Here is a 14,578-nt window from a genome sequence, read left to right as displayed (position 1 = left end):
ATAATAATAATAATAATAATAATAATTTAAAGTTAGTGCATATTTTCTGGCACCACCTGGCAGCTGGCACCAAATTTCCATTAGGGTCAGTGTATTTATCAAGATACATTAATAAATACACTGATATAGTTATAGTATATATTTATTTATATTTATGTATGGAGTATTTGAATTTTTGGAATTTAACTGGAGTTAAAAAAAGATTGTGTGTGTGTGTGTGTGTGTGTGTGTGTGTGTGTGTGTGTCTCTGTGTGGAATTTTCAAACTACAGTAGCTCTCAGTGTCAAGTCAAGTCAAGTCAAGTCACCTTTATTTATATAGTGCTTTTTACAATACAGATTGTTTCAAAGCAGCTTTACAGAGATAACAGGAAAATAATGCAACAAAGTTTGTTTCCAGAAGAAAATAGTGTCATAGTCCAGCTTAAGTAAGTTCAGTGATGGATCATTTTTGTTGTACAAAAGTTATTAATTTAGTTCATTTATATATATAGCCGCTCTGGAGAAAACCGTGATGTCATCGTCCAGCTCAGTTCAGTTCTCATATAATGGTGTCAAATGCAGGCAGATCAATAATATTGTTGAATATTAAATGTCCCCAACTAAGCAAGCCAAAAGCCAAAGGTGAAAAAGGCGGCAAAGGCGGGTGGCAAAGGCGAAAGTGGCAAGGAAACAAAACTCCCATCAGGTGACAGAATGGAGAAAAAAACTTTGGGAGAAACCAGGCTCAGTCAGGGGCCAGTTCCCGTCTGGCCAACGAACGAACAGTGTATGATTATGATTCAGGCAGCATTACAGGTCAGAAGTCAGATTGGATTGTCCTATTTGAAATCAACCTAGTACCATGTTCCCACAAAACCCAAAAGCTGTTTGTTTGACCTTTAATTTAATCTCTAATCCTCTCACCTGCACGTCAGAGACCCTGAATCAAGCCTAAATCCCACTGTATAGAAACTGACTTGAGTTTATAAGGAATATGCAAGTATGAGAAGCATGCAAAACCTTTGGAGGCACCTTATGTTTGCATGATACCAAGGTGAAGAGGAAAACCCTTCGAAGTTAACTAATTCAAATTTCAATCAAGCACATTAATGACTCAAAGTGTATTTTGGGTGAATGACTTTGAAGTACCATTCACAGCTGACTTTCAACTCCCTGCTTTTGTCAGCAGAGCGTATAATTTATGTTAAATTGATTTGCTTAATGTGCTTAAAATAAGATTTTTTTTTCCTTTGGAGAAGGCTGAATTGCGGTATTTTAAACCTGGTTAATCGCTTCTCTTTTTGTGAGAAAGGATTATGGGCCAGCACGCAGAATGAAACGCCCTTTCTCTTTCCCACAGCTAATTTGGTGTGGGTCTCTGTCTGTGCAAGGAATAAGCATTAATATGAGAATTATTTTGGGAAACAACTGCCACAAAACAGTGGTTTTAATGCATTCTATTGTGAGCTTCTTCAATTCAGGGTGTTTAGATAGCTGGCTTTAACATCCTGGTGCATACTTTAAGACCATAAGCTTTTCATCTATTCATTTCACTTAATTGACATTGTGTTATTGACCGACACACTAAAGTACACCTGTATATAATAAACTTAAAATATTAAATTATGAACAAGACAGAATAGCCTACTGAGCACATAATAAGTAGGACATTTTTTAAATCTCTTTAATATCACTTTTTTTTTAGAAGTGGGATTAAATTGAGACTTTTGTTTCAGAAGAGATCTCAAAATTTTCAAGGAAAGCAAATCTAAGATTTTAGTATGACCTCAAGAAAGAAAAGTCACAAAGTAGATTCATATCTCAATTGTTTCTCATGAAGCAGCAATTAAATTAAATGGAGACTGAATGGAGGCATTTGCTTTAGTCTCCTGCTTGTCAGATTTTTCTCCTCAGAATAAGTTACTAATAATCACACATATTCCAGAAAAGATTTCAACAAAGTATCAAACTATGCTCCAAAAGAAAAAAAAGTAAATTGTTTTTAGAGAAACATCTCGAACAAAGTTTGTACTTCTCTTGACTTTTCCTGAGCTATGAAAGTGCAATAACATTCTACTCAAAAATATTTTACACAAAGTGTTATTGTAGAGTTGGGTGAAAAAGCATGAAGAACAAGGAATTTGGGAACACCTATGGAATGAGATAGCACAGGCCAGGTCAATGGGATTATGAGTGAAAAGGTCCCGGTCTTAATTGGTGCAGATGACTGGCCGGCTGCCCCATAGAGCACACAAAAGACACGTCAGCTATGCTTGAGTGGACACAAGCTTGCTGTATTTGCTTGTCCACAGGAATGTGTATGTCCCGATCTCTCTCCATATGTTCCCTTCGTTTTTACCCTTCCTTTTTCAGTCCATGTCAAACGGATTACTTCATAATTTTCCTCTTTCACTCTTTTCCACTTTTTTCTTGGGATTTGAGGAAAATGAACTGAGAAAGGGAAAAATTGAGCAAGCATTCTCTCTCGCTCTCCCAATTAATTTTTTACCCAATTTTTTTGTACTTTATTGCTTTATTGGCTCTTACACACACTCACTCACTCACTCTCTCTCTCTCTCTCTCTCACACACACACACACACAAAAAAAAGGTGTGATCATGATTCCAGGCTGCATCACAAGTCAGATTGTGGATTCATATCATTCAAAATATTTAATCCAGCTCCTTCTGCTTGGAGATCAGATGCATCAGTTGAAGCTGGCCATAGGGGTCTCTGCAGAGGACTTTTGTGGCTCTTGTGGTCTTCGTTGAGGTTCTCTGCAGAGAGCTGTCTAGTTGACAAGGTCTTCGCAGGTCTTCGTCAAATCCCTGCATATATATACAAAATGAAACCCAAACTCTTGATAACTGCATGGTTGTTAACAGATGTTGTGTTGAGTGGTTGAGGGAAAAAATCCCTAAACAAACAAAATTACAGTAATTTGTCTGTACCCCCCTCCTCATTCATCATGGCTACACCTCTCCTCTGGAGATTGAAGCACATCAAACTTGAATAGCAGTGTTGTAAATCCCAGACAGCTACTTCCATATTCATATAAAAACATACTCATGTTAATTAGAAAACAATTAGAATATTTTGGGATAATTACAGCAGTTTAATTCATATGGTTAGACAGAGACTAATAATATTTGAAGGTTTAATTATTATAATTTTTTTTACATTTAAAGGTAAAATTACATTTTGATTTACAACTCTTTGAGTTGTTTTACCCTGAACTTGTTCTGCGCTGGACTTCAAGGTACTTGTACCCAAGTGCTTTGCATCACAAGTGCAATGCTGCAAAGGTGCATTCACACTACAAGCGACAAAGCGACACGATCCCATTCATTTCAATGGAGAGTGGGCGATTTCCGGCAACACATTTACATTATGTGTTGTACACAACACTTAAAATTACATTTAAAGAGTTTTGATTTTGTATGGTTTCTGAATGGAGTTGGAAATTTGGGAAAACACAGTCATTTTCAGTGTATTGACTAATTCATTGATTGTTATTAATTGTGTGTTATTTGTTAATGAGGTTTATTGTTGTTGATTTAAAAATAAAATTTATCTGACCACTGACCTCCGACCTTATCCTCACTTGTTACCCTGCAGGTATCCTGTCTTGATGAGGTACTGAGGAATGCACAGTTGTCATGGAAACCCAGTCCCAGACCAGTTCTGCAGCAGAGAAGAAGAAGAGAGTGGAGACCATTGTAGCCACCAAGAGCGCGTCCACCCGTGCCGACATCAGTGAGAAGGCTGTGGCCTCCAGCACAACCTCCAATGGTATAGCTTCAACACTTCAACTTCAACCTTCTCTTCTAATTACTTGTCAGGCTCAAACTTCTATTCTCCATTCATTCTGCCTTTTTGAATTTAAAGGTGAAATGTACAATTTCTTGGATGTAAACATTTTGAAGACTTAAGATCTTCACTGATCGATTTCCCCCCCGATTTGTTTTTTATTAAAAAAAAATAATTAAATTTTTTTACAAATAAAGGGAATAGAAAATCTACACACTGTAAATACAGTGTGTATATTTTCTTTGTTAATTAATTTTTTATTAATTAAAATACTATCCCCAAAAACTGTAATGATTTCCCCCAAATGTGTCAAAGCTGTGGCTTGTAGCACTATGAAACATTGCTGTTTGTTTCTCAACTATCTTGGCACAGCAACAGCTAAACCAATTATGTAAGTTGAGGGCAGGGCTGTCCTTTTAGTGACCAATAGCAGACTTGTTTGAAAACAGTCATTATTTTTGCAATTCTGTTTGGTGATACTAGCAGCATATAAATTACACGATTTCCCTTTAAGTGTTCTAATTTCTAATTTTACAATAGTGCATGATTTGTAAACTAATACATTTTGACTTTTGCATCACATAACAAGCTCCATATTTTTGGCTTTTTCGGCCAACTTGTTCGGTAGCTCACCTGTTATGCTGCATTCCCACTATCAGCCACTTTCTCACTACTTGTCGCCAGTGACTGGCAGTGAGGTCGCTAGTAGGCGTTCCCACTACTGGTTGCCTTGTTACGTTTGTGAATGACATTCACAGATGTTACTCCATGTTGTAGACAACAAATCAGTTTTCTTGCCGCTACAAACAAACATTTAGGAAGGAAAAGGCTAAATATAAATGGAATCAGTACATACAATGCCATTTCAGCTATTTATTTGCAGCAAAAGGGCAAATGCAAAAGGTCTCTCTGGGCTCACAAATCTATTCAGGCTCGGAGTCAGCACAGCGAGTACCACTGTATGTACATGGAGACATATCATAAATTATAGGACAGTTGCTGACTGCTAAAAGGAGCTTCTTCTTAATCTTGCCTTGCACTGAAGAGCGACTGATCACGTGCTTCTGACTGACTTCACTCCTATTGGTTGTTGCTCCCGAAATTCACTCTAGCTTTGCATAAAGTTGAACAGATCTCAACTTTGTAATTTCGCTGGACATGCCCCATCCCGTCACCAACAGTCGCTGTTGCTCGTGTTGCCGGAAATCGCCCACTCTCCATTGAAATGAATGGGATCGTGTCGCTTTGTCGCTTGTAGTGTGAATGCAGCTTTGCAGCATTGCACTTGTGATGCAAAGCACTTGGGTACAAGTACCTTGAAGTCCAGCGCAGAACAAGTTCAGGGTAAAACAACTCAAAGAGTTATCATATGTAAGCAAGTTACAATTGCATGGTGCTTCGGCATATGCGGTTTTATCTCTCTATTTTTATATATTTTTATTCAACACATGTAATGTTTTAAACACTATTATTTTTAACTACATTTTTGCAGTAAATTAACTTTAAAGAAGATCTACATTTATCATTTTCATTCATTGAGATTAAGAAAATATGCCATGCTTTAGTGGAGGAATTTTGGCACCTGGTGGAAAACAATCAAACTTTTAACATGAAAATGACATGAAATTACCACTATAACAGTAGATGGCTGCAGAGGACCACTGATTAGCTCATTTGCCATTTAGTGGAAATGAGCCCTTGTATAGTTCTTTTTGGGTGGTTTGCTTTTGGATTTATTATAAAATAATTTTTATAATTTGTTTTGCAATTTTATTGCACTGAAGTATGAAGTATAGCAAGTGTAGGAAAAGCCATAAAGTCTCAAGCCATTTAGACGAATGGAATTTCATAAAATAAATAAATAAGCCTAGATTTTACAGTGGACATCTGTCCACTGGACAACTTAACAACTGTCTTGTTTTGCTCCCATATCCTATTATGTAAACTGCATTTATGACAAAGACAAAGAACTACAAAGATATCATAACAATCTCTCAATAAATGCACACACATGTCCTCTGCTTTTGACGCTGCTACGGATTGAAGAACAAGCTGAAAAAAACGCAGATATGCGTTACTAAAATACGGGGATGAGCCGAAGCCTGTCGCAGGTTTCATATGAGTTTTAAAGTGGACTGAGGTGATCATGAATTAGTGTAGGCCTACATATCACGGAGTTAATGGCAAATTGGGGGCTGGGTGGAAATTTAGGTCAAGTCAAGTCAAGTCACTTTCATTTATATAGCTCTTTTTACAATACAGATTGTTTCGAACCAGCTTTACAGTGATAATAGGAATTTAATGCAACAAAGATTGTTTTGGCTGTACAGTAGCTCTAGAAGAAAGTCATTTTCCAGCTTAAATAAGTTTTTGATTGATTAATTTAATTTGTAAAAATCATTGGTTATTAACTTAGGGGGCACTTACCCGACACCATTTTCAACCGAAAACCGAAAACCGAAAACTTTTAATGTGTTCTGGCCGTTCATTTACACGACAACGGCATTTTGGTGACCTGACCCATAGGAAAGAAAAATCAAAAGTGAGATCTCTTTAACATCTCAAATGTTTCTCCTAGACAGAAATGAGGTTACTTTAAAATCAAATGGAGACTTTTGCTTGAGTCTCCTGCTTCTCACACTTTTCTCCTGAGAGAAAAACTCTAACACTCTCATATTTGTCTCCTTAAAAGTTTCAGAAGAGATCTGAATAACATCACACACCGTCCTCAGATTTTTCTCCTAAACTAAAGGCTCCAATGGTCTCACACTTGTCTCCTCTAACGTTTTAGAAGAGGTCTCCTCTAAAGTTTCAGAAGAGATCTCAGTAACATCACACACTGTTCTCATGCTTTTATTCTGAATCTTTAGAGGAGACAAGATCTCTAGCTAAGGAGAAAAATCTGAGTACAGTGTGTGATGTTATTGAGATCTCTTCTGAAACTTTAGAAGAGACAAATGAGAGAGTGTTAAGAGTTTTTATCTCAGGAGACAAGTGTGAGAAGCTGGAGACTCAAGCAAAAGTCTCCATTTGATGTTAATGTCAACTCATTTATGTCTAGCAGAAGCATGAAGTGAATCAATCAAAACTAACATTAGCTGGACAATAACTTTATTCTTGAGCTGCTGTAAAGCCAAAACAATCTCTGTTACTTTAATTTCCTATTATCAATGTAAAGCCGCTTTGGAACAATCTACATTGTTAAAAGCGCTATATAAATGAAGATGACTTGACTTGACTTGACTCAAGTTACTATATGCAACTATGCTAAGTTTAACCAACTGGCACCATAAGACAGAGCTACTACCTAAATGAGACATATAAGAGAATAACCAGCCCTTAGTATCCTGAGTAGATCACATGCGATGTAAAGCCAAAGCTCAGGATTTATGTGCTCACACTATTCGGTCCGAACGTCGAGCTGCGACTTCACTGCTCACACTATACGTGTGAAATATGCGCGAATCAGCACGATAAACCCTTGTGCCGGGTTGCGCCTATAGACAATATCATGTATCCAGAGATATTTTCAAAACAAGCATCATGTATCCAGAGATATTTTCAAAACAAGCATCAGCTATCAATATCAAGATGATTTAGCATTTCCAATTTATGTATTAAATTATTAGGGGTTCAAGCATGAAATGCTGAAACCCTATTGTAATTGTAAGGATTCGCAAAACGCATCGTGCAGGCCAAACCGTAAGGCCTAGAGACGTGAAACCTGGCCAGATGGTAGGCCTCAATTTGGGGACAACCTATCAGAGTATGACCCCGATTGGCCCATAGGTGGCGCTACAGCAACCAGAAGTACAAAATCGCTCATAACCCTTAGACCGTTTGACCTAGACAAAATGGACAAAATGGCTATCTCCAAATCTCCGATTTAGGCAGGAAACATTTTCCGCTATGTCGAATTTTGTCCAAAACCTACTTTTGCGAACTAGTCCCTGGTTTTTCGCCCGATCGGAACCAGACCAGTCTAGGACAATTCTCTGGACTCTCTAGATCAATAATTATCAACTTTTGCATTTGGATGGCTGTAATAGGGTCATTTAGAAAAGGGGCGTGGCAAAATACACTCAAAAGCCTATAAATCCTAAAGGAAAACTCAAAACTTCACGAAAATTGGTGGGCATATGTGGCATAACATGGTAAAGAAGCATGCATTTTTTTATGGAGATCGGAGGTGGCGCTATAACTGTTAAAAAGCTTTGAAAACCATTTATTTCCTATGGTAAATTGCCTGTATTGGCTGTAAATGGTCTTTTTCATCTATTATGTCAGTGGTTAAAAGCTTTCTAAATAAATCTTAATGTCTTAAATGCTTATGTGCTTAAAGGCTTGAACCCCGATAAATGCTGCTTGCAGCTTTAATTATTAGTATTATTGTATTATTATTATTATTAGGGAAGGCTACTTTTATTATTAAAGTGATAGGCTGTTAATTAAATTGCCATGCAATAATTTCATAGCTCATCACCGCATAACCAACGCGCTGTGAGGATAATAAAATATTACATAGAAGCTTACTCCTCCTCATTGAAAATTGTCTAAAACATTTAGGTCGATTACAATGAATTATAGCCATATAATTAATTATTAACAGTCTATAATATGTCCGAACACTGCAATAATTCATCAATGAAAATTAGAAAAACAGCTTTATTTCAAAAACATTGTTTAACAAATTTTATAATAACAAATAAAAGAGGCAAAGTGTACATTGCAGGTGGCTTGGAAGAAGTGGGTAATGGATAATCCATTTTGCAACACGAACTGGAGGTAAGCAACAGTAATTTATTGCTAGTTTGAACTACAGAACTTAAAGATCTCCCTTTTTTCGATTTTTTTTTTTTCTGCAGATGTCTCGGTTACGTATGTAACCCTCGTTCCCTGAGTTCAGGGAACGGAGACGTGTCGTCGGGGGAGTTCCCTGACGAATTGGGATCACGCTAGGGAGACCAATTGCCTACGAGTGAATTAAAACGAGCCAATGAAAATTGGCATGCAGTATTTGCATTCCGCAGCCCGCCTACCAGCGCGGGTATAAAAGGCGGAAGCAACGCATGCATAGTGCTTTTCGCTGAGGAGCCGAACAGTGTCCAGTCCTCAGCGAAGGTACAGCAACATGGCGAAGGGACGACACGTCTCCGTTCCCTGAACTCAGTAACCGAGACGTTCCCTTTCGTCCTGGGAACTCCGACGTGTCGTCGGGGGAGTTCCCTGACGAATTGGGATCCCTAATAAAACGCCATGGTGCTGGCCCCTTCCAGCGCCCAGCTAAGCTACCCTGCAGCAGTTTCTTGAATAAGTTGCGGGAGCTAGCTAGGGAATCACACTGCTGTTCCGCAAGACCCGCTCAGTGGATATTGGATAACACTGCCTGAGGAAGGCCTGGAATACACATATGTACTAGACCAGTGGGATAGTGAAACATATGGCAGTCCCTGAGGTGGTCCCAATCCGAGGGAAGTGGGAGCGTACTCAACAGGGACGACAGAACGAGTCTGTCAAGGGGAAGACACGGCTGAACTGCACGTGGCATCATGGGTCACCATAGAGACCACTGGAAAAATACCCAGTCTACTAGCAACTCTACTAGAGGTAGCAGACCTGGCGCCGGGCGGTCCGCCACGCTTGGCACCGGAGGGGTGATGGAGGAACTCACGAGGCTCACCGACGTTGGGCGCCATACGTATCCGGCCGAGGCGCGGAGTGGCGTAGCAAGCCGACACATCCTATTCCTTCGCACCACTGGCCGTAGCGAGTACTCGGGAGGAAACAGGTTCCACACGTAGGTTATAGAATCTAGCGAACGTGTTCGGTGTCACCCAGCCCGCAGCTCTACAGATGTATGTCAGCGAGGCGCCTTGAGCCAAAGCCCAGGAAGCGGCAACACCTCTAGTAGAGTGAGTGCGCAACCTGGGAGGACAAGGCTCACCCAGAGACTCATACGCTCGGGTGATAGCATCCACTAACCAGTGGGCTAACCTCTGCTTGGAGACAGCCTTCCCCTTCTGCTGGCCTCTGTAACAGACAAAAAGCTGATCTGAGGTCCTGAAGCTTTGCGTTCTGTCAATATAAACCCACAGGGCGCGGACGGGACAGAGAAAAGCCAGGGCTGGGTCTGCCTCCTCCTGGGGCAGCGCTTGCAGGTTCACTACCTGATCCGCGAAGGGAGTGGCAGGAACCTTGGGCACATATCCGAGCCGGCGTCTCAATACAACGTGAGAAAGGCCCGGCCCGAACTCTAGGCACGATTCGTCAACCGAAAAAGCCTGCAGATCCCCGACCCTCTTGAAAGAGGCCAATGCTAACAGGAGCGCTGTCTTAATGGACAGGATATTAAGCTCAACTGTCAACAAAGGCTCAAAGGGAGGACTTTGAAGAGCTCTAAGTACCAGAGCTAGGTCCCAAGAGGGTACAGAGTGCAAAACACGAGGTGGATTTAACCTCCTAGCACCCTTAAGGAATCTGATGATCAGGTCGTGCTTCCCCAAAGACTTACGTTCTACTGCATCGTGATGCGCGGCTATTGCAGCAACATACACTATGAGGGTGGAGGGAGACAGCCTTCGCTCCAACCCATCTTGCAGGAAGGAAAGCACGACTCTGATCGGGCAAGTTCGGTTCGCAGTGCTGTCCGTACGGACCAGTACGTGCTTGTGTCTGAGAAACCCCTTGAGGCGACACAAGGCTAGGCGTACTGCTTGCAACTCTAGGCAGTTGATGTGCCAATGCAGCTGGGGCCCCGTCCACAGACCCGTGACTGCATGCCCTTTGTACGTGGCCCCCCACCCCATGGCAGAGGCATCTGTGAAAACCACAGCATGCCTGGAAACCTGGACTAAGGGCACTCCGGCCCGGAACGTGCCGCTCTGCCATGCCCACCTCGGGACTTGATCGTGAAGCCAGCGCTGAAGCGGTCTCATATGTAACAGGCCGAGCGGCGGCTGCCATATACCCCAGGAGCCTCTGAAATTGTTTCAGTGGAACCGCTGTCCTGTCTCGAAAGGACCTGAGGCAGGTGAGCACTGACTGGACGCGTTCCTCCGTGAGGCGCGCAGTCCGGGCAACCGAGTCCAGTTCCATCCCGAGATAAGAGATCCTCTGTACGGGGCAGAGTTTGCTCTTGTCCCAGTTGACCTGAAGCCCCAACCGGCTGAGGTGCCGAAGCACCATGTCCCTGTGATCGCACAACACATCTCGCGAGTGAGCTAGAATGAGCCAGTCGTCGAGATAGTTGAGAATGCGAACGCCTAGTTCTCTCATGGGAACAATGGCCGCCTCCGCGACTTTCGTGAAGACGCGGGGCGACAGGGCCAGCCCGAAGGGAAGGACTTTGTACTGATACGCTCGACCCTCGAACGCAAACCGTAGAAACGGTCTGTGTCGAGGAAGAATCGAGACGTGAAAGTACGTGTCCTTCAGGTCGATCGCTGCAAACCAATCCGGGGGACGCACTCGAAAATGCGCTTCTGCGTGAGCATTTTGAACAGGAGTTTGTGCAGGGCCTGATTCAAAACTCGCAGATCCAGGACCGGTCGTAACCCACCGCCTTTCTTGGGTACAATGAAGTAGAGGCTGTAAAACCCGGACCTCATCTCGGCAGGAGGGACCGGCTCGATCGCGTCCTTCGCCAGCAGGACGTCGATCTTTCCGCAAGACAGTGGCATCCACTGACCGCACACGGGTGAAGTGGATGCCTCTGAACTTGGGAGGCCGGCGTGCAAACTGAATTGCATAGCCGAACCGGATGGTGCGGATGAGCCATCGGGACGGACTCGGAAGCGCTAGCCAGGCTTCTAGAGACCGTCCCAACGAGCCTACCCGAACCACCGGCGTACCCGCGGAGGGGCAGCGAGGTGGAAGACAGGGACCCGGCTCTGGTGGCGTTGTAGCGACCGAGAGCGGGGTCTGGGCGTTTTAACTTGATACCAACCTGCTTCCACCGGGGGGCAGACGGCAGAGAAGGCCCGTGGGCATTCTGTTGCAGGCTGCCCGGTGGCGAAGGGAGGGGGAGAGACGAGGAACGAGGCCTTGACTCCTCGTGTCCTGGTCTCTGCGCCTCCGGGCCCAGCTGCAGACCGGAGCGATGCAGCCGAGGCTGCGTCACTGCTATCCGCGAGCTGGGGAGAGGGGAGCGGGAGTGCACTGCCATTCTGACCCTCTCGGACGGAGGAGACTGGTCTTATTTTACTACCAGTCTCGACCGTGAGGGGAAACGAGGAAACGAGGCCCGGGGGCATCGAGTCCTGGTTTCCGCCTCCTTGCCCAGCGAGAGACGAGAGTGACAAGGCCGTAGCCCTCACTGTCATCTGAGCGCTGGGGCCCGTGAGTGACTCAGAGGAAGTGGACTGCTCAAACTTTGGGTACCGCTGACTGGATGACCAGCGGCGGAACAGAAACGAAATTCTCCACCCGGCCCTCCTCCGGGGGAAGGAGTGGTGATGACACACACTCCCGAAGAGCAGACGTCACATACTCTGGGTCGCTCCTCTCAGGGTCGTATCCCTTCCTTTTGCTGGGGGGAAACGAACTCCGAGCGGTCTGGTTTTTAGGCGCTTCTGGACCACCAGTGTGGACATCGTCTGACCGAGGGCCAGTGCTGTGACTAATCACGGTCAGTCACTAAGCGCAGCTCCACCCCGAGTCAGAACTACCCACGTGCACTGAATGACTCATGAGAGAACATGAACCACCCACGAACGCAGTCTCAACACACTGATTAGGCATGTGAAACAGTGATCGTGGCCATCAACCAGGCATGCAAGACAGTGAATGTGGCCATCGCTTCGATGACACACGGCACGCTGGGCGCTCAAGCCTTCAGGCAAGGCAAACAACGTGCCGACGTGGTCATGCTCTCATAAGAAAGCATAAACCACCCACGAACACAGTCTCAGCATGTTTGCGATGCGCTAGAGGAGTGGGAAGCTCGTGAGGGTCTTTCACCTGGCGAGACGTTCCGCACTGTAACCCCCAGATCACCAAATGCTCATTAGCCAAAGTAGTCCTCCCCTTTTTAGAAAAGGAACTAGATTGGGGAATAAGCAAAGGGACTCAACCTCGTAGAGGTACACGAGTCTCGGCCGCGCATCTAGAGCGCCGAATGACGCGCGCTGGGTTGCCGTGACAACCCGCGCTGTCAGCCGGCGCTCGACGGCACACGGCGCGCTGAGCGGCTCGAGCCTTTAAAAAGGGGAGACGAACAAAGTGCCGACGTGGTCATGCACTCCTGAGAGAACATGAACCACCCACGAACGTAGTCTCACACACTGATGACCCTTACGAAAAAAAAGTATACTTCAAGGTCATTTTATGAAGTATACTTGAGTAATGTTCAAGTATATTTTTAAGTATACTTTATGTAGTAAGTATACTAATGTCAATATGTACTAGTAGTAAACTTGTAAGTGTACTATTTTAATACCGCTTGGGACTAAATTGGCCCACTTGAAGTATATAAAAGTATATGTTTAAGTGTACTATAAGTGTAACAATAGTAAACTTTAAGTGCACAACTAGTTCATAATTATGATTCTCATTTGTACTGCAAGTGAACTTATGGGTATACTAGTAGTTTACTATTTTAATACTTGTAGCAACTTTGAAGTATACTCTCAGTAAACTACTAGTTTAGTAGTTTTATACTACAAGTTTTCTTTAAGTGAACTTAACATCATACTTATAGTTTACCATTTATATATTATTTTTGCTCTTTTAGTGTACTCTCAGTAAACTACTAGTTTAGTAGTTTTATACCGCAAGTATATTAGAAAGTTTTCTTTTAGTGTACTCTCAGTAAACTACTAGTTTAGTAGTTTTATACTACAAGTTTTCTTTAAGTGAACTTAACATTATACTTATAGTTTACTATTTATATACAATTTTTGCACTTGCAGTAGGCCTATACTACTATATTCAAATGTTATTTTTTATACTTGAAAAATACCTTTAACTCTACTTTAATTTTAAAAACCTTTTATTAGCATCATGCATCCTTTTTTATCAACACTTGAATGTCTGTAAGTTTCATAAAGAAAGGCAACATTTTAAACTACAACATTTGGCTTACACCCAAGCAGATTCGGAGCAGATCTTCTGTCGAATAACATCTCCAAAATGTTAAATACCTTTTGACTAGTGACCAAAAGTCCAAATCATAGTCTCTGCTGCACCAATTTAACTGATATAAATACTAGTGTAGAATATTGCATAGAAACCGTGTCTATTCCTCGTTTAGTGAGATCAAATAATAAATCTACTGCAGGATCTAGGAAAAATCTAATTGTTATTAAAACAGAAAATGTTGCTATTAGTAAACAAAAACAATTTCTAAAGCTAGGTCTTCTAAACATTAGATCACTCACACCTAAGGCAGTTATTGTAAATGAAATAGTCACAGATAATAGCTTCGATGTACTTTGCCTTACTGAAACCTGGCTTAAACCAAATGATTATTTCGGTCTAAATGAGTCTACTCCATCTGGATACTGTTATAAGCATGAGCCCCGTCTGATTGGTCGTGGCGGCGGTGTTGCAACAATCTATAGAGATATTCTCAATGTTACTCAGAAAACGGGTTATAAGTTTATTTCGTTTGAAGTACTTGTACTAAATGTTACGCTCTTAGATGTTAGAAAAACATCCCTATTATCTCTAGCCTTGGCTACCGTATATAGACCGCCTGGGCCTTACGCTGATTTCCTGAAAGAGTTTGCAGATTTTCTCTCAGACCTATTAGTCAATGTCGATAAAGCATTAAGTGTTGGAGATTTTAA

General features: G+C 42.5%; 1 protein-coding gene across 1 annotated transcript in view; it reads left to right on the top strand.

The window, feature by feature from the left end:
* Positions 1-14,578, top strand: part of gli3 (GLI family zinc finger 3) — a 182,165-nt gene that overhangs the window by 28,315 nt on the left and 139,272 nt on the right. Inside the window, exon 2 of the mRNA XM_084399264.1 lies at positions 3,600-3,773. Coding sequence (XP_084255390.1) covers positions 3,641-3,773 — 133 coding nt within the window. The 5' untranslated portion in view covers positions 3,600-3,640. The remainder of the gene's footprint in view (positions 1-3,599; positions 3,774-14,578) is intronic.

Source organism: Rutilus rutilus (genome assembly GCF_951802725.1).
Source record: "Rutilus rutilus genome assembly, chromosome: 24".
Lineage (NCBI taxonomy): Eukaryota > Metazoa > Chordata > Actinopteri > Cypriniformes > Leuciscidae > Rutilus > Rutilus rutilus.
The sequence above is the reverse complement of the archived record's forward strand: the minus strand, read 5'-3'. Positions and strand labels throughout refer to the sequence as shown.